General features: G+C 40.9%; 1 protein-coding gene across 1 annotated transcript; it reads left to right on the forward strand.

The window, feature by feature from the left end:
- The first annotated feature begins 2,834 nt into the window (after nucleotides 1–2,834).
- Nucleotides 2,835–23,402, forward strand: foxo6b (forkhead box O6 b). The gene is made up of 4 exons (XM_088009931.1): nucleotides 2,835–2,993; nucleotides 3,786–3,986; nucleotides 4,166–4,360; nucleotides 19,181–23,402. Exons 1-4 carry the CDS (start codon nucleotides 2,835–2,837, stop codon nucleotides 20,906–20,908), a joined length of 2,283 nt encoding a protein of 760 aa, XP_087866057.1. The 3' UTR covers nucleotides 20,909–23,402.
- The last annotated feature ends 1,943 nt before the right edge of the window (nucleotides 23,403–25,345 follow it).

Here is a 25,345-nt window from a genome sequence, read left to right on the forward strand (position 1 = left end):
AACTTATGAAGCATGATGGAGAATCACAAAACTGCTCCTGTGCAAGTTACTCAACAGGTTGTTGCTAGGTTACCAAAGAGTGTTAGTTGATGTCACCAGCAATGTTGAGCTTAGCAACCACGAGAGCTCTAGTGTCTATAGTCTCTCCTCTGCCTACATCCCCCAGAATGCTTTGCAGTTAGCTGTGCTAGCTGTGCCTGTACTGTGCAGCCCGGTCCACAGGCCCAGCTGGTCTACATGGAGGTTAACTGGTGTGAGTCTCAGGCTATCTCTCACCCTTTCCAGACAAATATCTGTTTATGTAAACAAAATGGTTGTATGGTTGTGGGACAGATTGTTTTCCATGGGACTGTCTGTGATTGGTCATTGTAAACACAGGAATAGGCAGATCACCTGACCAATAGGAACACACTGGCGCCATTCAGTGTGTGTGGCAAAAACACACACAGCTGGTGTGAAGATGTTTCCAGAAAGGTCCAAGCTGCAAAATGTTAGCAGCTCATTATGGTGCTGCTGCCACCTGGTGCAGGGGGGGAACAATTTTAATTAGGTTTCATTTAGTCAATATTGAAATCACCATTTATAATGACAATTCATGTGAATTTGAAACAATAATGGTTTTGTTGCACTTGGAGAAAAGTGACCTTCAGTTAAAATAACTGACAAAATATGTACTGAACCTTCAGATATTTTATATAAAAAAGTAAAAATAACTGTAATGAAATAAGTCATTGAATGCTTATTTTATTAATCACTAAATTAAAAGAAAATGTTGAGCTGGTAGGGCTTGTGGTTGGGGGAAACCCGGTGTGCATTTCTTAGTTAATAATATGTCAACACATCTATGTTTCTCAGACGTGTAGCTCTGCAGTGGATGCCTGTTGTGTCGTCTGATATGTTTATTAGAAGTTGAAATGGTGACCAGTTTCAGCTGATATAGACTAGTTCAAGACCAGGTTACTGATATTGTTGTGACGGCATTTTGTATTGTTTTTTTTTATCTGGGTTAATCTCTGATCCTCCTCTGGAACAGTTTTGCTCAGAAATCAAGAGTCCTGGTGTTAAACTGCCATCTTATTGTGGCACCAAATGGAACTTGGTCTCTGATGAGATCCAGAGCACACAAATAATAATAAAAAAAAAAACATTGATAATGCTACCAAGAGAAAAAGGAAGAAATTATATGCTAATAGCATAAGTATTCATTTATAACAGTAAATAATTGAATGTCTCTATGTTTCAGTTTTCTGACATTTTCTTATTTACAGACTTTTTTTTGGGAACCTTATGAATTTTTGACATTAGTTCTAAGCTTAGAGAAATGTTTTCGACTCATATCTAGATGAAGTCTATGTATAACTTTGTTGGTGAAATCAGGTCTGTTTCTCACTGGGTAGTAATAAATGTCGTGGGGTGGTGATCCTGTTTGCTGGTGCAGCATGGAACAGGAGGATGATGAGATTCAAAGAGCAGCAGGATGCATCGCCATGGAGATCAGGGTGCAGAACCAGCCTCATCAGTTGTGACCTTTACACTCAGGTTAAAACATCCAGACTGAGAAACAAATCAGGATGATACATTTATCAAAACTTATGATGGTGTCAGTTAATAAGGTGATTTCATACAACATGCTGCACTTATCAAAATGTTCACCTCCTTGAATGTTTTATCCTTTTTATTGCTTTTACAAATCAATAAAGATCAACAAAATGTGAGTGTTTTGACAAAGACATTTAATCAGGATTCCTTGCTACCATTACAGCTTGTCTGATTTTTTAACTGTTAGGGAGGGGGTCAATCCCTCACAAGGCTAAAGAACACTCCAAGGAAATCAGAGAAAAGATTCTTGAAAAGTATCAGTCAGGGGACGGAGACAAAATAATCTCATTTAGTCTATATGTAGCATTTTTGTATTTGTATTGCAGTAATAATATACATGTGGGGAAATGCATAGAAGTTTGTTGCCATAAAAAAAAAGTTGACTGTACAGCAGAAATCATCATTTTCAAGCAGAACTGCATACATAAGTTGAAATGGGTTTGGTCAGCCTTGGTGTCAGGATGTCACCAAGGTTGATTAAATGAGTTTCATTTGAAGTATAATAATAACAACAAAACTAATAGTCTATGGTGTGTGAAAAAGTCCTGGACTATCAAATATGTTTCTTGATATGTTTGATATTTTAATCAGGAAAATGGAAAATTTGCATGTTGGAGACTGGATGCTGTCACTCATCTTGTTCTTTTATTTGCTCTATTCAATCTGTAATAAACTCTAAAGCCGATTCTAAACTTCACTTCTGAATTGGATATCTTCCAGATTTATCCTAGATATCTATGAATTGTTTAGACACATGAGTAAATGTATTTTAATCTAAAAAAAAAATCACTGTTAGCCTGGTCATCACCATCCTACGTAATTTCAATGGATTCTCATCTCCCCTCAATGCTCCGTCTGGGTTTTCTCCCATCACAGAGGATTTCTCTAGACTTTCAACATGGGCCACTCAGCAAACAGAAAGAGAAGTTGTGAATGATGATGTTGATTTTCTGCTCTGTTTTAGAATTATAGTCTGCTTGTAGTTTTAGTGATGGCAGTGGAGGAAGTGAGTAGAGGCATTCAGTTTGTGTTGGCCACCCTTCTAAATATTGACTTAATGTTAACAGCCGCCTTGTTCAGATCAGTACTGGTTGTTTACAGATCAATTTCTGTTAAGCTTCTTAGCATCAAACTTGAGCTCTATTCAAGTTTGATTCTATGATTAATGCATCATAGCATCAATGTCATGGTCAAACGTCAGTGACTGGGTAAAATTTAAATCTCCAACTGAGGCCATGCCTGCAGGAAGTAATTGTTTCTCAATAGTAAGAAAAGGGGCAGTGCGCGGCCCGACTCGCAGGGCCTGGGTCCGGGACGCTTCTGCGTCCTGCGGCTCAGGTTCTTGCGGGGCGGTGCCCACCGCTGCCCGGAAGGCAGGCCGCCAGGGTGATGAGGTCGGCGGCGGCGACTCTGGACGCGCGCCGGGCCCTTTGCTTCTCTGGACGAAGCAAAGCGTAGAACAAGCAGATGGTTTTTACCAGGCTAGCTCCTCACTGTGTATGTCCATATTTTCTCTCTTAAATTAGTAATCACAGTTAGATATGATGCCTTTACTGTTAGATAGATTGATAATTATCTTTAGTATTTGAACTGCAGGCTGAAGAGCTTTACACTTTTCTTGTTCTGGATCAACTAATGTCTATAAGCACAAGCTAGTTAAGTAATATGTTGCATGAGTGATAAGTCTGTTCATAGCCATCGCTCTGACCTAGTGTATGGATAAACCAAGCAAAACTGTCTTAATATTCTAATGTAATATTAGAAAAGTCTAAAACTTTTCTAATATTACATGTTTATCACATCAAAATGAACGGCTGGTACATTTTAAGAGCAGAATGGGAGAGAGTGATGAAAAATGAATATATGGAAAAGTTCAGCAGAGCCAAAAATAAATGATTGTGTCATAATGTACTACAAATGCAGATCTCACTGAACAGATGTGTCTATTTTGGAACATTGCTACCATTCAGTGACACATTTATATCGTATTTTATATTTTGGCCTTAGTTTACAATAACTTAAACAGATCAAATTTTCTATCCATTTATTTGTATGATTAAGTTGCATTAATCATATTTAGATCATAGTACAAATGAAGACGATGGCTGATATTTAAAAATATAAACCTTGTTAAACACTGATCAGAACCTCCAGAGTTCTTTCATTTTGTGGCGTCCTTCATGCAGATGAAGGAAGTTGTGCGTGTGTCCGCCGTGGGTCCATCGGGCTTCCAGAACTGGCTGGAGCCCCTGGACACGCAGCGAGGATTTTCCAATCTCCTGTCCCGCTTTCAGATGCTCGTTAATCTCCCCGCTCTATTTTTATCTGCCCTCTCCTCCTGCCCCCGGGCTCTCCGGCTCTCCAGCTCCTACTCGGCCCGCATGCGGGTGGGGGAGCCCGCCTCAGCCGGCCCACAGCTCCAATTAGAGCCGTCTTCACTGGGAATTGGGCTTGCCGTCCATCCCTGGTCCCTCAGGCTCTTTTCTCAGCTACCTTTTCTCAGGTTAACCCCAGACAGAGCTTTTCTTTCTTCCTCTCCTCACATGTCTTTTCGCTCCCTGAGTAGCTTGCTTCCCAGCCTGCAGCCCCTCACCCCACCCGGTCCACGGCTCCACAGGGAGTTCAGGGGAATGAAAGGCCTTCTGTCGCCTCGGGGCTGGCTGTAGTCCCTCGGCTGTTCTTTGAGAAGAAGGTAACTGCTGCCGTTTTCAGGAGGCTGCTGGAGGTTCCGGCTCTGATCCGGTTGTCACAGTTCCTGCAGGTGAACTGGAGAAAGTTCTGGTTGTACCATAAACACAGTGCAGAGATCTGAGCTCTACCAGACCGGCAAGTTCAAGGGGAATTGCTTGGTTCTAAAGGACCTGACAACTGTACTGTCTTTTCTTTTTATCAAGCTTTACTAAAGTATTCACACCCTTCAAGACTCAAAAGTTCTGGAAGGTTGATCCAACAACAGCAGGTAGCTAATACATTGTGGTTTTAAGCTGTTTGGTGATTCTAATCTAACAACATTATTTTAAAGTTTATCCTCTCAGGTGAAGGACTTTAGAACTGGGTGATGTTCTTTATCTTCCTGGTTTTAACCAGAACGCCAGCAGCAGCCTTCTGGATCAGCTGCAGCTGGAGGATTGACTTTATAGTCAGACTGTTGCAGAAATCAATGCAACTAAAGATAAACACATCATGGATGAGTTTCTCTAGATCTCGCTGAGACATTAGTCCTCTAATCTTGAAAATGTTCTTTAGGTGATAGAAAGCCGACTTTGTAACCGTCTTTATGTGTCTCTGAAGGTTCAGGTCAGAGTTCATTACTACACCCAGATTTCAGTCTGATCTCTAGATTCTCTCTGTAAAACTGAAGCTGTGCATTGACTCCATCCTTCCTCTTTAGGTCCAAAGATAATAACTTCAGTTTTGTTTCTGTTCATCTGGAGAAAGTTATGGCACATCCACACATTAATATGTTCTAAGCATCTGTTCAGTGATTGGATGGTTCAGAGTCACCTGGTGACATCATAATGTAGAGCTGTGTATCATCCATGTAGATATGGTTGGGCTGGAGCATCTGGCCCAACACTCCAGTCGATTCAGTAATATGTCATGGTCAACACTGAGATCCAACAGAACCAAAACTGTGGTTCTTCCACAGTCTGTGTTAAAATGGAAGTCATTGAACATTTTGACCATGGTAGTCTCAGTACTATTGTTACCATAGAAACCAGACTGAGAGACGTCAAAGCGGTTGGTTATAGTTGTGAAGATACTTAACTATTAAAACAGCTTTTTCAATAATTTTGCTGATGAATGGGAGGTTGGAGATCAGCCTGTAGTCCTGCAGCAGTGATTTGTCCAGATTGTTGTTTTTTATCAGTGGTTTGATAACTGCTGTTTTTAAAGCCTGGGAGAAAACCTGGTGAGAGTGATGAGTTTATTATTTCAATCAGATAAGATGCAATGACAGGCAGGACTTTAAGGAAAGTTGTGGATGTAATATCCAGACAGCAGGAACTTCAGCTTAATTGATTTATAATTTCTTCTAAGCTTTTATAGTTAAGTAGTTGACATTTAGTCATTTATTTGCATTTGTTATGTTTGAGTGTAGCATTGATTTTGAATTTAGATAAACGCTCTAAGTTTTTAAATTTTCTTTGCAAAGAAGTTGGCAAATTCATTGCAGGCGTCGTTAGATTGCAGTTCAGGAGATAAAGACACTGGACGGTTTGTGATCCTGTCAGCTGTTGCAAATAAAGCTTGAGCATTGTTAATGTTTTTTATATGATTTCCACAATGAACGCTTCCCTTGCATGTTTTAGTGTTGAGTGAAACACTAAAACATGCATGGACTGGAGTGTCTGGCCCATGCACTAAAACATCTAAGTTAGTAGATAGTTTCTCTTTGTCAATTTTATAATAACTTGAAGTTGAGTTTTAGGCCATTTACGTCCAGCTACATCTCTACATCAGAAGTTTCTTGCAGGTCTAACTATTTGCTCATATCTCTACTCGAGACTTATTACCTTTACTTGAAATTTAGGATGGAAATGATCTACCAAGTTATCTAGAAGGTCACAGCACAGAGGCGAGGTGGAAGAGTAGATTTGATTAAAGGTTTCTGCTGCGTTGTCTGTGAAAGAACATGTTGTATGATCAGACAGGGAGACGTTAGTTACAGAGACATTGGAAACATTCACACCATTACTGATAACCAGGTCCAGTGTGTGTTCTCCACTGTTTAGTATGTTGAAGTATATCACACAGCTTTTTGCCCGTCTGTCTCCAGCCTTGCCAACATGGATACTGAAATATCTGACAATTATTAAACAGTCATAATCGATGCAGGTAGCAGAACATACAGAAAGGCTCTGGGCCGGGATTCTAAAAAATAACTAAAACTAAGCCAATTAGATAAACAAAAAGTCACATAGAAATAAAACTAAACTACAATGAAAAACCCAAAACTACTACAACCTTGCAACTCGGATGGTCTAAATTCACATGCACACCACACTTTCAGAATTTTATTTGTATAATATTTTAATTTTCTTGATTTGTGAGGTCCGTCGTTGCTCTGCTCAGTGAACGGTGAGTAATGTCTGTGTGAGTGGACAGCAGCTGCAGCACGTTTCTTCAGACTGACTGTGTGAGCTGTCCTCATACAAACCTAAGTTACTGCGTCCCTCTGACGTTCTGATCTACACTTGTACTCCTCTGGATGTTTTAGGCTATTATTTCCCTGCAATCCACCATAAGAATGAAATCCTTTTTCCCAGCTTACAGCCCCCACCCAAACTCCCTATGCTCACACCTTCCTCAACCCCATTAATCCCTCAGCCTCCCACTTCTTCCTTTCTCTTCAAAGAGACAAGCACTAGCCGTGACATCAGTCACAGGAAGTGAATCTTTAACGTTGACTAATTTCCATCGATTGCCTCCAGACAGGCTTTGCAGACGAGAGCCATTCCCACACAGAGGCTGGATGCTCTCATTTAAGTCTCTCCGCCTGCAGAAAGCGCTCCACAATGAACGCAGTCAGCACTTTTATCTTCTTCCCCACTCCTGCTTATTATCAAATAAATGCGCGGCATAGAGAGATACCCATTGACAGGACCGTGCATAATGACTCCTGGCTGTGTGAAATGGATTAATAAATAATGGTTGAGCAAGAGGAAGAAAAGGGCTTCGCCTCGTCCCGCTACTTCTCGACAAGGCAGAGCAGAGCGATCCTGACAACACGCAGTCGGATTGTGCTGAGCCACATCTAATCAGGAGCTACATGGAAGTTGAAAATAAAAAAAGTTTGAACTTGTTGTGGGATGAGTTAGGAAGTAGAGAGGAATCCTTAAAATATGAAGTAGAAAGCACAACAGATGAATAGATGATGTGGAACAACCAACATCAAGCATGTTCTGCAGATGTTTCTAAATCAAAATTAAAGATAAGTTTACTTTGTCCTATTAGTTTTAAATTCTACTTTCTGTTTTACTGTCTTTTTGGTATTTTAGACTTTTAGACTATTGGCAGAAAAATGATACAATGTTTGCCAGAAAAAAGTCGTAGAATTATGAAAATAAAGTTGATTTAATGAGAAAAAAAAGCTTTGACAGTTATTAACATCAGACGTGACCAGCTCAGTAAGTCTGTAGTTCTTGTTTCCAGATGGACATTCGCTTAAACAATCGCTTTAAAGTCCTGCAGCTGATAATAACTTCATGTTGATGTGGTAAAAGATGAACATTTTTTCTTTATTTGTAAAACCAACACCAATTATGATTTCACAAGATGCTCTGTTTTCCTCATTTTAAGTTTGGTGTAGAGTTCTCATAAAATTATGACTTTATTATTAAAAACAAAAATAATAAACAACTAATAATCCACTGTAAGTGCTTAGCAGAAAATGGCCAGGAAACACACAAAGCCTAAATCACTCAAACTTCAGTAAAAACTTTTAGCGCTGGGATGAGGTGTACCTGGGTTTATGACCTTATTGAAACTATTTTTGCAAAACTGCAATGGAAATGCATGCATCGCATGTGACACATGACTCAAATGATCAACAACCCGGATGTTGCCACTTGTGCAAACCACGAAGAAGAAGACAGGAAGTAGTAGGCACGTTTTTCACCTGAACAAAGTCATTCTCGTGTGATTTAAATTGTGTCTCTAATTTAATGGAAACACAGGGACTACAAAATTGTTTCTTCAACATTAGCAGAACATTGTTAATGACTTTTGAGCACATTTGTAATGAAAACGCAGCTACTGAAGTTAAAAGCAGGGCTGTAAAAGTGGTGGCGTACCGCAGCCTGTCTGGTGAAGCGGTCTCCGTCTCCGTAGCGACAGATGAAGCAGCAGCTGGATCAAGGTGCCTTCAGTTTTACATTTGAAATCAGGATCAATAGCCACTAAGAGGAATTGAACCAGGAGTTCAATTCCTCTTAAGGTGCAGCTGATTGAATAAGGGCTAATGACTTCTCAGGAGAAAGACAGGCTGAAAGTTGAACTTCTTTACGTTTTGTCTAGTTTTTTAGAATTTTTATATTCATTTGTAAACCAGTAGGAATGTTCTGTAGTGCCCTCCCGTCTCTGCTCCCTCGGCATCTCAACACAGTCTTGTGTTAGTGTGAACGGGACAACAACGGTCTGAGTGAAAAACATGTTTTGTCACCAGCGCCGTGACAACAGAGAGAGCAGGGTGTGTGACGAATAGCTCGGGGTCAATCCGGATGAAGCCTGAAGATGGTCAAAGCCTGTGCTTGTTTTTCTTGACTCCCGATAACTGCCTGACCAATTATGTCCATCAGCGAACACGCCCACCCTCGGACGCCATGATCCGACCAATCCCCACCCTGTCGCCGTGGTTTCAGGGTGAAACCCAGCTGAGGAGTGCCCAGCATTAACCAGGATTAGCCTTGGATTGTCGGGGATTACTCAGGCTGGAGGGGGATTAAGTATGATTGCCAGTTTGGGGGGTGGGGTGGGAGGGTGGTGTTGATGTGTGTGTACGTGTGTGTGAAATACATATGCTGGTATTTGTTAGCATGTGTGATATTAGTGCTTTGACTCACTTCAACTTATACAGCACTTTGTTTTACATAAAGAGCTTCACTGCACCTTCTGATCACAAAACACAAAACACTGCTGCAAGACAAATACACCTGACTGAATATGATCAATTAAAAAAAAAGCTGCAGTATACAACAGAGCATTTATGGTCATTTTTAAAAGAAACAGTTATTCAACCACATATTGATTTCTAAACTCTTTGTGAGTTAAAACATTAGTATTACTGTTTCTCTTTGCATTATTTGAGATCTGAATGTGCTGCATCTTTTTCGTGATTTTGACCATTACTCATTTTCTGCAAATAAACACTAAATAATAGCTTGGAATTTTAGAGACATGTTGTCAGTAGTTCATAGAATAAAAGAACAACTATAAAAAGTCAGGTATCATGCTGTGAAAAATTTGTATCATTTAAGCCAGGATTTATTCCATCCCCCTTCAAATATCTGCATTTGCTATATCTACATTTTAACCACGTTAGAAAATGTGTTGGTTCTACACCAAGTTATTAAGAACCATTGTGGAACGTCTAAAGAACCATTTGTAGTTGCAGACTGCTGATATATGGGATAGCTTGAGAACAGAACCCAGATTCCTGCTGTGAGCCCACAGGATGATGACCTGCTTGGAGAACACATGGGTGTAACAGGAACCTCTTGTGCTCCTCTTTAGACTTCCTGCTCTGGGTTGTGTTCTGCAATGTTTGTTCTTCATAAAAATGAGTCAGGTGTCTACTTGGAAAGTTATCTGTGGTAAACACATCGTCAGCCTTACTCATCTGTCCTGGAACAGTCGCCCGTCCACAAACACATGCAGGAATGTTGAAAAACTCTTCTGTCCACTGATGTCTCTCTCCACTCACACAAACCTCCATTGAAAGAATTACTTGCAAGGGCTGTATTGCTTACATCATCCTTGTTGCTATGCGACACAAACTAGATAATTTGCAATAGATATAATTAGCGTTAGCTGGGTTACCCAGAATAAAAAGGGACAAGGGGCTGAAAATAATAATAATCTAGAAAATTAGCCTGTGATTGGTTGTCTGAAATGGAGGATCTGGGCATTCAGCTGCCTGCTGAAGGAGTCTGACTGCTGGAGAGGCGGCATCCAGTCAAGGTCCCAGATGCATGATGTGGGAAACAGAATGTCAACTCAGAGTCTGAGTCCAGCTCAACCACCTGAACAGGGCCGTGCAGAGACCACTAAAAGGGCAGGTGCTCAAAAAAAAAAAGGGCACATCTCCCCGCATTCTAGGACAGAATATTAACAAAGCCTCTCAGCTTTCAGAGTTTAATAAACAATGATAAATTACAAAATTGTGACATATACAATCAAAGCTAAGGTAAATCTCTATACAGAGCATACAACTATGCATATGTAAGATATTTTATTAGTAATTTCTTTCTGCAGGTCTATTTTGTTATAGGAAAGTATTGCAATATTCAAACCCACAATTTAGCAAGAAATGTAAATCAGAGCTGGTGGTTTAGCTCTGATTTACATATTTAGTCTTTACAGAATTACACTATTAAAAATATAAACAAGGGCACAATGCAACCTTTTAGTGGACTGTAATCTATATAAAAAAGAGCTGCCCGTTTGCTGCAGTGGAGATGAAGATGGTCCATTCAGGAAAGCAGAGCTGCATCAAACTTTAAGGTGGAACTGCAGAAAAAAAGCAAAAAAAAAGCAAAAATTGAATTGTTAATGCATGTCACTGTGGGAAAAGCCTACTGAGTTTTGCTTACAACTTTTTTAAACATTTAAATCACACATTTGTCTCATGAAGTGAATTTTTTTTGCAAAACAAACTTATTTGCGCATGTCATAAATCTTTTGTTTGACTCAAAGTTTTCCTTGTGATTCTCACATGACGTCATGGGCAGGACCCAAAATTGCAACAAAAGATTTCTGATGTGTGCAAATAAAAGTTTATGTTTGGCAAATAACTTTTTAAGTTCACAAGACAAAAATTAGTTATTTAATTAAAAAAAGTTTTTAAACAAAACAAATTGTTTTTAAAAAGAAATCATTACAATTGCAAAAGTTTTGATTACAATTTTATTTTACTTAACTGAGGTTAGTTTATTTTTTCCCATTGAATAATTGGGGAAAAATTGACTTCCATACTCTGCGAACCAGACCCTAAACTTAAAGTCTGGGTTGAGTTTTTTCCCCTTCATTAATAACACACATTATATCTATCATGGTAATTCAGGGTGAGTTATTTTTAATTCTGAATGAATATCCTTGTTGGACTATTATTTAAGTGCTATTCCCCTTCAAGATACATTTACCTAACGCCAGAATAAATGCAATATACATTAAGCAGCAAAGGAAATTAGAAGATCGGACATATGGAGATAAGTTTTGGACGGGCGATGTGCCTCGTACACAGGGAAGAAGCTTTTTAGTTATCTAGTTTTGCTAGCAAAGTCGTAGCTAGCAGCTAGCACAACATCAACAACAGCCTAATGTCAGTATGATAAAAATACTGAATCGATAGATCAGAACAGTTTTTCCTCACCTGGCTGTCTCCTCCCGCTCAGTAGTTCTTTAGAGAAAAGGAGACGCAGAGGACTGTCAGTGTCTGTTGTATTTCATTACCTCTCTGCTTAAACCGCGACTCCGTGCTGAAGCAGAAACGATACTACAACGTTTTCCGTCATCTGACAAGTAGCAAGTCTACTCCACTTTATTCACCAAAAACGTTTTTTTTAATATATATATAATTCACCAAAAACTGATCTGTAATCTGGAACGTTCGCTATGTTGAGCTCCAGTTAGCCGCCTTATCTCACTGCGCGAGAGGCAACTGCGTCATGCGTCACGGGCAAAAGGTCAAAGGTAACAAGGTGACCGGAAGGCTTATTATGTTGTACAAAAAAAATAAATAAATAAAATAATTTTAGTACATGCTATTATGTGTCAGAAGAGGGCTTTGAAAATAATAATACCAAAAAAAAAAAAAAAAAAAATGACCAAAAGGGCACTTTGGGGCAAGGAGCAAAAAGGGCAGGTGCTCTAGCCCCCCCCCTCTCTGCACGTGCCTGCACCTGAACATACGCCGCTTTATTACGGAGCACAAGTGAACATGTGACAGATCGTCTGCAGTGTTTTTGCATATGAAAGCTAAGACACTAATTATATAGTACACTCAGCTTCAGGCACGTGCAGAAGGGGGGTGCTGGGGGTGCTTGAGCACCTGCCCTCTTTTGCTCCTTGCCCAAAAGTGCCCTTTTGGTCTTTTTTTTTTTTTTTTTTTTTTTTTTTTTTTTTTTTTTTTTGGTATTATTATTTTCAAAGCCCTCTTCTGACACATAATAACATGTACTAAAATTATTTTATTTATTTATTTATTTTTGTACAACATAATAAGCCTTCCGGTCACCTTGTTACCTTTGACCTTTTGCCCGTGACGCATGACGCAGTTGCCTCTCGCGCAGTGAGATAAGGCGGCTAACTGGAGCTCATCATAGCGAACGATCCAGATCATATGTCTATGTTCCAGATTACAGAACAGTTTCTGGTGAAATATATATATAAAAAAACGTTTTTGGTGAATAAAGTGGAGTAGACTTGCTACTTGTCAGATGACGGAAAACGTTGTAGTATCGTTTCTGCTTCAGCACGGAGTAGCGGTTTAAGCAGAGAGGTAATGAAATACAACAGACACTCACAGTCCTCTGCGTCTGGCTTCCTCTGAAGAACTACTGAGCGGGAGGAGACAGCCAGGTGAGGAAAAACTGTTCTTATCTATCGATTCAGTATTTTTATCATACAGACATTAGGCTGCTGTTGTTGTGCTATTAGCTAGCTGCTAGCTACGACTTTGCTAGCAAAACTAGATAACTAAAAAGCTTCTTCCCTGTGTACGAGGCACATCGCCCGTCCAAAACTTATCTCCATATGTCCGATCTTCTAATTTCCTTTGCTGCTTAATGTATATTGCATTTATTCTGGCGTTAGGTAAATGTATCTTGAAGGGGAATAGCACTTAAATAAAAGTCCAACAAGGATATTCATTTAGAATTAAAAATAACTCGCCCTGAATTACCATGATAGATAAAATGTATGTCATTAATGAAGGGGAAAAAACTCAACCCAGACTTTAAGTTTAGGGTCTGGTTCGCAGAGTATGTAGTTAAATTTTTTCCCCAATTATTCAATGGTGAAAAATAAACTAACCTCATTTAAGTAAAATAAAATTGTAATCAAAACTTTTGGAATTGTAATGATTTATTTTTTAAAAACAAATTATTTTGTTTAAAAAACTTTTTTTTAATTAAATAACTAATTTTTGTCTTTTGAACTTAAAAAGTTATTTGCCAAACATAAACATTTATTTGCACACATCAGAAATCTTGTTGCGATTTTGAGTCCTGCCCATGACATCATGTGAGAATCACAAGGAAAACTTTGAGTCAAACAAAAACTTAGAATATCAAGAAAAGATTTCTGACATGCACAAATAAGTTTGTTTTGCAAAAAAGAATTCACTTCATGAGACAAATGTGTGATTTAAATGTTTAAAAAAGTTTTAAGCAAAACTCAGTAGGCTTTTCCCACAGTGACATGCATTAACAATTCAATTTTTGCTTTTGTTTTTTTTTTTCTTTTTTTTCTGCAGTTCCACCTTAAAGTTTGATGCAGCTCTGTTTTCCTGAATGGACCATCTTCATCTCCACTGCAGTAAACAGGCAGCTCTTTTTTATAGATTACAGTACACTAAAAGGTTGCATTGTGCCCTTGTTTATATTTTTAATAGTGTAATTCTGTAAAGACAAAATATGTAAATCAGAGCTAAACCACCAGCTCTGATTTACATTTCTTGCTAAATTGCGGGTTTGAATATCGCAATACTTTCTTATAACAAAATAGACCTGCAGAAAGAAATTACTAATAAAATATCTTACATATGCATAGTTGTATGCTCTGTATAGAGATTTACCTAGCTTTGATTGTATATTTCACAATTTTGTAATTTATCATTGTTTATTAAACTCTGAAAGCTGAGAGGCTTTGTTAATATTCTGTCCTAGAATGCGGGGAGATGTGCCCTTTGTTGTTCCTTTAGACTTAAAAAAAAATATCAGCTGTCATTAGAGGAGTCCAGTAAGTCACTGACCCTCAGGGGCCGATGTCCTGCATGTTTCAGATGATTTCCTGCTACTGTTCACCTGTCTGAAAGGAATGGGCCATTTCCAGGATCCTGCAGAATCTGGACTCATGCTATGGAGGAAACGCAATTATTTATATCAGTGGGAACACATTGATTGGAGTGTCATGCACCATAATATAAAGACAAGCCTACATAAGCTGGCAAGACACTGTACATCAGATGAATATGTTCGTACAACTGCTTTATGGTACAGTATATGTGAAGTGGGAAGCTGTTAGCATCCAATGGATCTCCATAGAAACAGGTGACAGTCAGTCACCTCATTATTATAAAAGTGGCCAGTGAACTTCCTCAACACAACAACATCCACTGAGCTGATGCATCATGCAATCCTGAACATGGAGAACCCAAGTGGCTTTGATGGACGAGGACAGAAAATATAACTTTCATCTGATGAATATCAGATGAAGGATTGTTGATGTAGTTTTATTTTAATTAACAGTGGGTTCATAATGATCGAGACGTTAGATGTGTCCAGGCTCCTGGACGGTTACCAGGATGACCTCCATTTTCTGACAGTACCTCGTACTCATAACAAACCATTCCAGATTCATGTACTTTCACACAATAGCAGAGAGCTTTTTGCTGTAGTCACATATATTCATGAGTTGTGGAAATAGAAAACTATGACAGTCCTGTTTCTAATTTCATATGTTATTTCATTTGTATCATTTTCTTTGTGTCACGCTTTGTTTTCATTTATCTTAGTTCTTATGTTTGGGGAATTAACTTCTAATATAACATGACAGGTTAGATACGGTATCTAACCTCTTGGTGGCAGATAATGGGTGCACGGCCACTAGTCCCGTTCAGTCCACTTTAATCAAACTTCGTTTGATTTGCCTAGAAGAGAGGTGTCAGACTCCAGTCCACAAGGGCCGCTGTCCTGCAGGTTTTAGATGTGCCACAGGTAAAAACCACTGGAATCAAATGGCTTAATTACCTCCTTATTGTGTAGATACGTTCTCCAGAGTCCTGCTAATGGCCTAATTAGCAGGAGGGCCACTTTCCTGCAACTTTTAGATGTGCCTCTGCTGCACCACACCTGAATGGAACAGGTGTGATGCAGCAGAGGCACATCTAAAAATTGCAGGACAGTGGCCCTCCTGGACTGGAGTTTGACACGTGTGTCCTAGAAAGTCCAGCTCGTTTGGGAAGGTGGGAATTCGTAATTGAATTCATACATTCATACATGACTGCAGTTGGAAGTCATGCATGAATGCCAAGCGACCCAAAGACCACTCCAACAGCAGGAAGTGGACTATGCCACAGGGCATTCTGGGTAAACATCCCATGAGTCAAATGGTAGCAAGAGAAATGCCAAAAGAGAAATCCTCCGACCGCTAAGATCTGACACCACTCCAATTTTGTTGTCTGATTGATTCATCCTGTGTTGTGTCATGGTTAGCACTAAAGTTGAGTTATTAAGCACTTTCCATTTAATAATCTCAGCTTAAAACTGGATAAAAAGAGAGGAAAAAGTTATTTAAAAAATTGGCAAAAACTTTTCATATCTAACAAAAACAAACATGACAAAACAAGCTGTGACACAAATCCGATAATTAACATTTAGAGTATTTAATAAACTGGAATCTGGAGACTTTGTTTCAAACATGAAACTTTATTAGTTACTGAAGAGGCATACATGGCATAAATAAATCCTCGATCTGTTTTTATCAACTCCATTCTGAAAGGTTTAATTTAGTTTGACATGCTCCATATTCACCTTCATCCTTATGATTTGTTTCATTTGACGTGTTAAACTGATTCATCTCGATCAGTTTCCCGACATGAATATGGATGTTTTGTAAATTTATCCAGTTTACTGAATTATTGGCTCTTTGTTGCTCTCTGGTTCTGACAATCATAAGAGAACCAGAGCTTTATGATGAATATGAATGATTCAAAAAACCTCACTTTAAATATGTCTAAAGAAGAGAATAAGCTGCCATGTGTACAGAATGGTATTCAATATAAGAGGAGGAGACAGAGGAGCAGACTGCTGTAGTAGTTTCTCCTTACACACACACATACACACGCACACACACACATACATACATACATATGTTTGCGTGGCTATCTTTGTGGGGACTTTCCATTGACTTCCATTCATTTCTACGGCCTAAACCTTACCTTTACCCTTTTCCTAACCCTAACCATCACATACCTAACCACAACCCTAACCAAAACTCAATTCATACCTTAGTCCTAACTCTGACCCAAAAACAGGGTTTCCCCTTGTGGGGACCAGGCTCCGGTCCCCACAAGGAGCAATTGGTCCTCGCAACGTAGTATGTGTCAGGAAAATTGTCCCCACAAGGTATTACAAACAAACGCACACACACACACACACACACACACACACACACACAAACACACACAGCAGCTAATCACAGCTTGGTACAGGTAGTGAGGCGTTGGGACTGCTGGTGATTGAGCCTCCCTGGTGGATTGGAAGCAGGAATCTGACAGACTCAGATAAAAGGCTGTTTGGAGTTGCCTGCAGCATCAAACAGCATCAGCTGCCTCCTCCTCCCCCTGTTTATTCCCTTCCCATCATCACCTCCCCTCTTCCTCACTCTTCTCCCTGCTTTGGTTTACTCTGTTGCCATGACTACTCCCATAGCCAGAGCCGTGGCCTGTCAGGGCTCAGCTCTCAGATCACCTGATGCGGGTCGCCTTCACTGGCGGCCTCTTTTGCACTCCGACACCGTTCAGTTCAGCCGCGATGGAGTCTGAGTGTGTTTTGAAACGGAGCATGTGCAGTTTTGTGCACACACTATTTTAAAGAGTTTGTGTGTGTGTGTGTGTGTGTGTGTGTGTGTGTGTGTGTGTGCGTGCGTGTGTGTGTGCGTGTGTGTGTGGGGGGGCTTAGAGGGGGTAACATAAATGCGAATCTCAAAATCCAATTTCCACATCTGTGAAGAGAGTCTAGTCAGAGCTGTGTGATTTGAGTGGAGGATGGGATGAAATTACCTGTTAGAAGTCACGCTACGGGGATGGCTGCTTTTCTACATGAATGAAAATTGTAGTAGGCAGGACAGCGGTGATATGAAACCCACTTAGAGCTGGATTCTTTCTGTAAACACTCGCCGACAAACCAATTACCTGCTGTTCTCTATGGTGTGTTTTCTATAAGATTCAACGAAAACAAAGTGAAATTCTCTCTTTAAGCTGCCTGTCCACATTGCAGCCGTGTGGTTTGATGGTTTTCTTGTTGGCAGTGCTTTGATGTGTCCCAGTAGGAAGCCACTTAGCCTTCTTCTAACTAACTGCTCTAACATTTCACCAGGTTGGCCAAGCTTTCTCTCTTCATCGCTTGGTCAGGTTTTGAATTACTTTCCCGTTGAAGTGTCCCATCGACGAGCAGAGTCCACTGGATTTTTATTCAAATCCCCTGGTGTTTCAAAGAGTTTGTCATTTCTAACATTCTAACAAGGATCTTGCGACCGTTAGAAGGTCTTTCTCCCGTTAAACACAGATTTGCATCTCCTGCTGTTTGTTTTTCATATTTGCTCTGTCTTCGAGGCTGCAGGGAGGTTTCTGAGAGCGCAGATTTGGTGAGAGAGGGAGAGAATGAGCAATGTTGTGATCAAAAGAGGCTGGGACACCGAGAGGGAGATGAATGGGCCTGAGAGCAGGAAAATTGGACAGGAGGCAGAGAGTGAATGAAGATAGAGAATAGCTCAAGATATCTGCAGACAGAGATTGTGAGTTATGTGCAGGTAATAAACAAGGCAGAATAGATAGATATCTCTAGAGAGGAAAAAGAAAATGGTGTGTGATTGCACACTCAGGCTGGGCTTAAAAAGTTTGGTCTTGCCAAAGCATCCCAAAGGAGAAAGGAAAAGCAAAAAGAGGAAAGGCAATGGAGGAGTAGGGGGGGGAACTGGAGAGAGTGTGAATAATGACACAAGAGGGAAAAATCTGGATGAACAAGCAGCATTTAAACTAACTTGGCCAACGCAGATGATGTGTAAGCCTAGTAAGCTCTCCTTTAGGCGAGCTTAGATCTCATCAACTCGCTCCAGGTTGGCATTGCCTTCAAATGCCACTGCAGAGCCAGGGATTAGCTTTACAGCCATCATTCAGACTCAAACATGGTTCTAAAGAGGCCTATTCTTCAGCCTCCCAAGACGCTCCACGCTCACCCACAGCCGCCCCCTCCATCCCGCCTCACAGAGAGCCTTCATCATCAAAATGCTGTCCGCTGTAGTTGCCTAAGGTCGTGGTAATTGTGCCGAGATTTTAAAAAGGAGGTTAAATGAGCATGTCACTTACCCCGTTTGCTTCCTATCTTTCTTCTTCTAACCCTGTGTGTTTCTGTTTCTTCCTTTCATTCTAGTGCTCGTCTGCAACCTCTCGTGCCAAATCACACCCCCTCTCTTCATTCCTCCCTCCTCAGCTCTGGCTGGATCTGAGGCTTTCATATTTGGAAGCCTCACAATCGATATGGGCTGTCTGTGATTGGGTTGCCTCATGTGATTCATTTCTGTAACCTTGGTGATAGTTTGATGTGGAGGCTGCACCCATGTCCATATTATGACTCAGTGATCGTGTGTAGAGAGGAGAGGTTGGTCAAGGGAGGTATCGATTGGTCCTTCACACTCGCTGCCCTCTCTGCTCTCCCCACTATCTCCTAGTTTTTCTTTATCCATCTTTTGTCTCACTTGCCACGAAGGCGTGATAGCTTAGCCATAATTGAAATGACTTTGTGCTCTCAAGAACTGATTATTTAGCTATAAATGTTTCCTTAGGCAATCCTATTTATCTCACCTTCTGTCCCTTATTTCCTTGGTCTCACTATCTTTCCATTTTTTTCTCTCATTGCAGAATTCAATCAGACACAACCTGTCACTGCACAGTCGTTTCATCCGAGTGCAAAATGAAGGGACGGGAAAGAGCTCGTGGTGGATGCTAAACCCAGAAGGAGGGAAGATGGGTAAGGGACCCAGACGACGCGCGTCATCCATAGAGAACGGGACACGCTACTTGAAGACAAAAGGTCGCACGAGTCGAAAAAGAGCAGGGACTATAGGCCTGGGACGGGGACAAGTTCAGGGAGCTGGTCCGACCATCCAAAGCTCCCCAGAGCATGGCAGTCCAGCGGGGAAAGGAGGCGTCATGATCAGCGGTGAAGAGTATGACACTTGGACAGACCTGCATTCCCGCACTTCATCTTCTGCCTCCACGCTGAGTGGCTGCCTCTCCCCAATCCTTGCAGAAGCGGAAGCTGATGAACCTGAGGAGGGTGGACTATCTTGCTCAGCTTCCCCTCGGATATACCCTAGTCCAACAAGCACCCACTCACCGGCTTTGGGCACTGGGAGCCACTGCCCCAATGTGGAACTGCCTCAGCTGACTGACCTGACTGGAGCTATTAGTCTAGATGAGAGGAGCTACTCCCAGCAACAGCAAATCAAGTGCAATGGTTATCCCTTTGTGCCTGGGCCAAAACCGGAAGGATCCTATTGTGGACCAATTTATGGGCAGTCTTCCATGTGTATGTTGCGGCACCACACTCCAATGGAGACCATTCAGGAGAACAAGCCAGTTAACTTTCAGCACCCAATAAGGGGCTATTCAGAGAACAATGCTTTGCAAAGTCTTCTTACAGGAGGTCCTTACTGCAACAAAGACATTGTGCTGGGTCAGGGACGTGAAACGCATGCACTGTTGACACAGGGGACTAGTGTTCACAGCCAGCACAACCACAATCAGAATCCCAGTCACAATCAAAACCATAGCAACAGCCAAGAGCATGCTCTCAATCCCAGTCTACGTAACGGCCACGGCTCAGTCCATGACCAGAACACAGCTCACCATCAAAACCACAATCAGGGTCATAAACACCAAGCCAGCCTTGACTACAGCCACAGTCACAAGCCCCATATTGCCCATGAGTATGGTCAGAGTCATGAGCACAGTCACAGAAGCAAAGTGAATTCCAACCACGACCACAACCCTCATTCTAGTCAAAGTCACCTGCACAACCACACACCCCCAAACCCTCATAACCCTATGCATAGTGGGCCTCACCATCAGGCTCTGTCTCCTCGGGTGAGCACTGACGTCCTGCAGCCCTACAGTCTTAAGAACTCTAACCACTATGGCCCACGCCCCCACCTCCCAACATCTCCTTCTCTGCCCCCAAACCCGGCAGGCATCCTGGATGTTCCTCAGGACCCCTGTCGTCTTGCTTCTGCCCCTCATCCCCGACACCAGTCCTACCCCAGAGCTCACCATCAGGCCATGGCTGAATCCTGGCAAGCCTATTATCACAACAACCACAATCACCAACCAGGGAATTCGGCATATCAGGGACAAGTGCACAGCTTGCACAACAGAATGGCTGCCCAGTTGGAAATGGAAAATGCCCCCAACAGCCTAGACTGTGATGTGGACCCGATCCTGCTTAGTGATTTTATGGACACAGATAATGTGGATTTCAACTTTGATGGTTCTCTTTCTCAAGGGATGGGCATGGGGATGGGCATGACTTTAGGGGCTTTTTCTTGTCCTCCACCAGCTCATAGCCACCAGAGTTGGGTGCCTGGGTGAACTTGGATCTGAGGGGTTTGAATAGACCATAAAAGTCACCCGCTGGGCAGGGCTCTGGGTCGGCTGTACCCTTGGACTGATTAGCTATGATTCTGGTTTTTTGTTTGTTTGTTTGTTTGTTTTCCAGGCATATTGTCATTTTATTTCTGGGGACTCGCACACTGTATTTTTTTCTCCCTCCTTCTCCGTGTTTATGAAGCTTTCTGTCTCCATGTTGAACTTGTTTCCAATGAGCCCAGTGGTAAAATCTGCCCCTCTCCCAGTTTATGCCCTGTAGTTTTTTCTCTCTCTCCCCCTAATCATCCTGTTTGTCCTTGGCTCTCAAGCACTTTACAGCCATCTTTTCATACAAATGCAGTAACTCAAATACCAGACAAAGTCATGTTGTATGTTCACTTTTAATGTATGCAATCCACTTAATATTATCTCCACCTACAAAGAATTTGTTGTTCCTGACATAAGAACATGATCAAACAGCTGCATACATTTCCTCAGTGCCGAGGTGCTCATAGATTGGAAGGTAAAGGGCAGGGGGTGGAGGGTTGTGGCTGCCAGGTTTAAGAATAAGGCTGATATTTTTTTGAAAGACTGAGGCATAAGGGAAGGGAGGTGAAACAGAGAGAGAGGGGGATTTGTCCTCTCCCTAGTGAACAGTGGTGGTTCCTGCTGTGTCCCGGAGTGGAGGACAATCATCCATCACACAACCATCAGCGCCATTCCATTGAAATGCAACGTCCTTTCTTTAATCTCCAAAGTAATGCCAGATTGATGCATCATGATTGCTAATCTAATGTGCTCCTCTGTTTTTTCAACCTCCTCCCCTCCCTCTTCAGCTCCGGACACACGGGCTTAATGTGTTTTGGTGAAAGCGATGATAAAAGTCACTCAACACTAAATGGGGGTAGGGATTGGAAAAGGGGGGTGGTGTTAGAGGAGGTGGAAGGGGGGGGGTTATGGAGAGGAGATGATATGAGAAGAGAAATGCAAATATTCCCTCTGTGCCTCTTTCTCTCCATTTTGCAGATTTATGTAGCTTCCGTACAATGAAATAAGCAATGATCAGAGCCTGCTGTACATCTTGAGGAGCTACATGATTGGTCAGAGCTGGGTTTCCTCAGCTTGGTACATTCACTGGCCCACTCCAGAACAGCTTAGCAAGCGGCCATGAGTCAACTGGGATGCTGGTGAAGCAGCCCTCGTCTCAGTCAGTAACAGCCAGGTTAAAGCCCTCCATGTGTTTCTACTCCAGAGAATTCCTCACTGATGAGCAGCATCAGCCGATTACTATTTTGTGCTATCTCCTGTACCCAGACTCCCTCGTATCACACCACCCCATCCCGAGGTTACTCGGAGGGTAAACAAGAGTAATTAACCGCCAAACAAGATGGATGATTTATGCAAGTGCATGTAGTCGCTCATTGGCACAAAGTCATAATTCTTCCCCCTGCCAAGCACTAGGAAGGTGATTTTTTAAGAAGTGGTGCCGGGCCATGAGGTAAAGTGTCTGTTTCCAGTGTCCTTCATGTCTTTCAGCCATCTTCCATATGATCGTCCCCACCCCCTCCAGGCCACGTATTTATGTTGCTGTTGTCTTTTCTCGTGCTCGTTCAATGATTGTGCAGTTGTCTGTCTGATGTAGTGTGGATTGGAGCGCTCTCCAGCATTTCATTTACGTTGTTTGCAGCTTGAGAAGGGACCGAGGTGGTGTGGGGGCTTTTGGGCTTCCAACCTTCTGAGGACAGAGAGAACAACACCATGGGAGAAGGGAACGGTAGACAGTGAGACACAGAACAGGGAGGAAAAAGTGAACAGCGTTAGACCAGATCTGTTTAGCTTTAAGAGGTTTTCTATCTATAAAACTGCCTGTTACAATCAGGCCAAATGTCAAGTGCTGCTCAGCCGGCTCCAGTGAGCTTCGACCAGGCAGCCACTTCTCCCTTCTGATCAAGGACAATGACTGGTATTTCCATACACCTTCCTTTTCTTTTCTTTTCTTTCCTTTTCTTTTCTTTTCTTTTCTTTTCTTTTACTTCTTCTTTTTGTGTGTGTTAAAATGGCCCATTGTTGTAACCCAGCTGTATTTGTACTCCTGCCCGTGTGCACCTGTGTGTCAAGCTTCTCATGGGCGTGAGTGTGTGTGTGTGAGTGTGAGTGTGTGTAGAAGTGACGTACAAGAACTGATTAAGGGGGAAATTGCTGAGAAGTTCCCTGCCCTGGTGTTTTCCATGCTTGGCTGAGTGCAGCATACATTATATATACAGTTTATATTTATTGTTTGTGAAGCTGGGTCTAAAGAAAGACCCCTCACTGCTTTGTCTTCTTGTTGACAGACACAGAATGCATTTCAGTTTGACTGCATTTCATCCTGTACATAATCTATATTTACAAAATTGTATTCTATTTTTTTTGTTTGTTTTTGCAAATATGTTTTTTTTTCTAAAATTGTGTATCTGCTCATCTGGTGACCGTCAAATAAAACAAAAATGAATACAGATTCCTCTCATGTCTCAGTTATTCACCCAGACACTGTTCACGGGTCAGGTTGGATTCCTTCAACTGAGGTTAGGTAACGTTGTCGTTAGTAACGGTTTCCTTACTCGAAGATGAAGGCATGTCTCTGTGAGTTCGCAGAAAAGTCTAGAAATATCTAACAGCCAGCTGAACAAAATCTGTGTTTTAGGGAATGAAAACAAGTCAACTTAACCTGAACTTTACTGTATCTACTCAGGATCAAGGTATCACATTCTGTAAATATATAACTGAAGTGGACTGAGTTGCACTAAATAAAAGAACTATGAAATGTTTCAGTACTACAGTATCATCAGATTTTGTAACAAGCATGGATGGATATATTGTTTACACTCTGCTTTTCCATTTGGGTTTCACTTATGTTTGGATAAGAGTTATTTTAAAAAATGACAGTATGTTTTTCTGTACATTTGATGCAATATTGAAATAATTTCAGGACTTTGCATTTTTTTGTTCTCTGACTTGGAAGACCTTGAATTTGAAAAAGTCCAGAGTTTCTTAAAATTCTAACTGTATTTGGATACATTCTTACTATGGTGAGTTAAATTAGAATTCAACCCACCAAACTTTAATAAAGGAAAGAAAGGGGCGTCTAGCAGCTTATTGTTGCCTTATATCTGAACTTTATACTCCATTAAGCGAAACTCGATGTTGTGTTTCTGCTTTTTAAAGTCTACAAATTTGCGTTTGTAGATTAAATCAACACTATTCACAGCGGTGACTTATTCCTTATAGTGTAGATGGTGAATCTTTGGTACATCAGAAAGAAACGTAACCATCTGCTGTTCAGTGGACGCTGCGGTCTGGTGCTTTGCAAGTCCTTTAGTAACCATGGAAACACCTGAGTGTCTTTACCCACCTGCTATATTTATTTATTTATTTATTTATTTATTTATTTATTTATTTATAATATTATTGCATCCACAATAAGAAAACTTTTGCTAATTTTTTTCTCCATCAGCTCTCTGTGCCCATCGTTAGCTGATCCCTCTACCAGCATGCCCTCTTCTTTAAATCAGGAGTTTGGGCACAGTGTGTTCTCACTACCCTGTCAATCTAGGAGGCCTAATGTTTCTAAATAACTGTGAGTTTATCATTTTACATTGAAAAACAACATTCACAAATAGGATATTCTGTGGAGTAAAATTCACTTTGAAACCAGTGAAATTATCAGAAAAAAATTGCCTCTGGATTTCACAACCAGAAATTTAAAAATTTGACAGTACAAATAGAAAAATGTGTCTTTCTTTCAAAGGATGGTGAAACCAAGACACTTCTTTCTGAAAACAAGACAGCAGTTGAACAAAGTTTTACCAGAATCCACAAATTCTGAAACAATGTCCATAATTAACAGTGAAGCATGATGATTACTTGGAGTAGCAGTGCAGTCACAGGATCTGAGGATCTGATCACGTTACCTCTGCTTACCAAAGTAAACAACAGTCAAAAGTGAGGTAGTCTGTCAACAACCCAACGATCCCAAACACAGCAACAAATCTACAAGAACTTTACAAGAGAAAAGAAAAACTGGTCTGGAAAATTCCAGACTGAGCTCAGACTGGTTGAAAAGCTGAACTGGAGTGACAAAAGTAAGGTACAGAAAATACACTATATATGAAAAGACAAGATAAAATATCTGCACATCTCAATAAAATGAACATACATAATACCTGTAATCGAAATGATCTTGCTACTAAATTTTTAAATCACAGTGGGAGACACTGTTGGCTTTGCAATTACTAAGTAAATATGACAGAGTGAAATCAGTTGTGCATTTTTGTTCACCAGTGAACAAATAAGATAATTTTAGTATATCCTGATATATAAAACCCAAGGACTTAATGTCCATCCAAAAGCAAAACTAAACAAATAAAATTTAATCCAAAATTTGAACTGAGAATGTTAAAA

This window comes from Poecilia mexicana, unplaced genomic scaffold (assembly GCF_051168715.1).
Source record: "Poecilia mexicana isolate PSO_F unplaced genomic scaffold, ASM5116871v1 scaffold_11, whole genome shotgun sequence".
Taxonomy (NCBI): domain Eukaryota; kingdom Metazoa; phylum Chordata; class Actinopteri; order Cyprinodontiformes; family Poeciliidae; genus Poecilia; species Poecilia mexicana.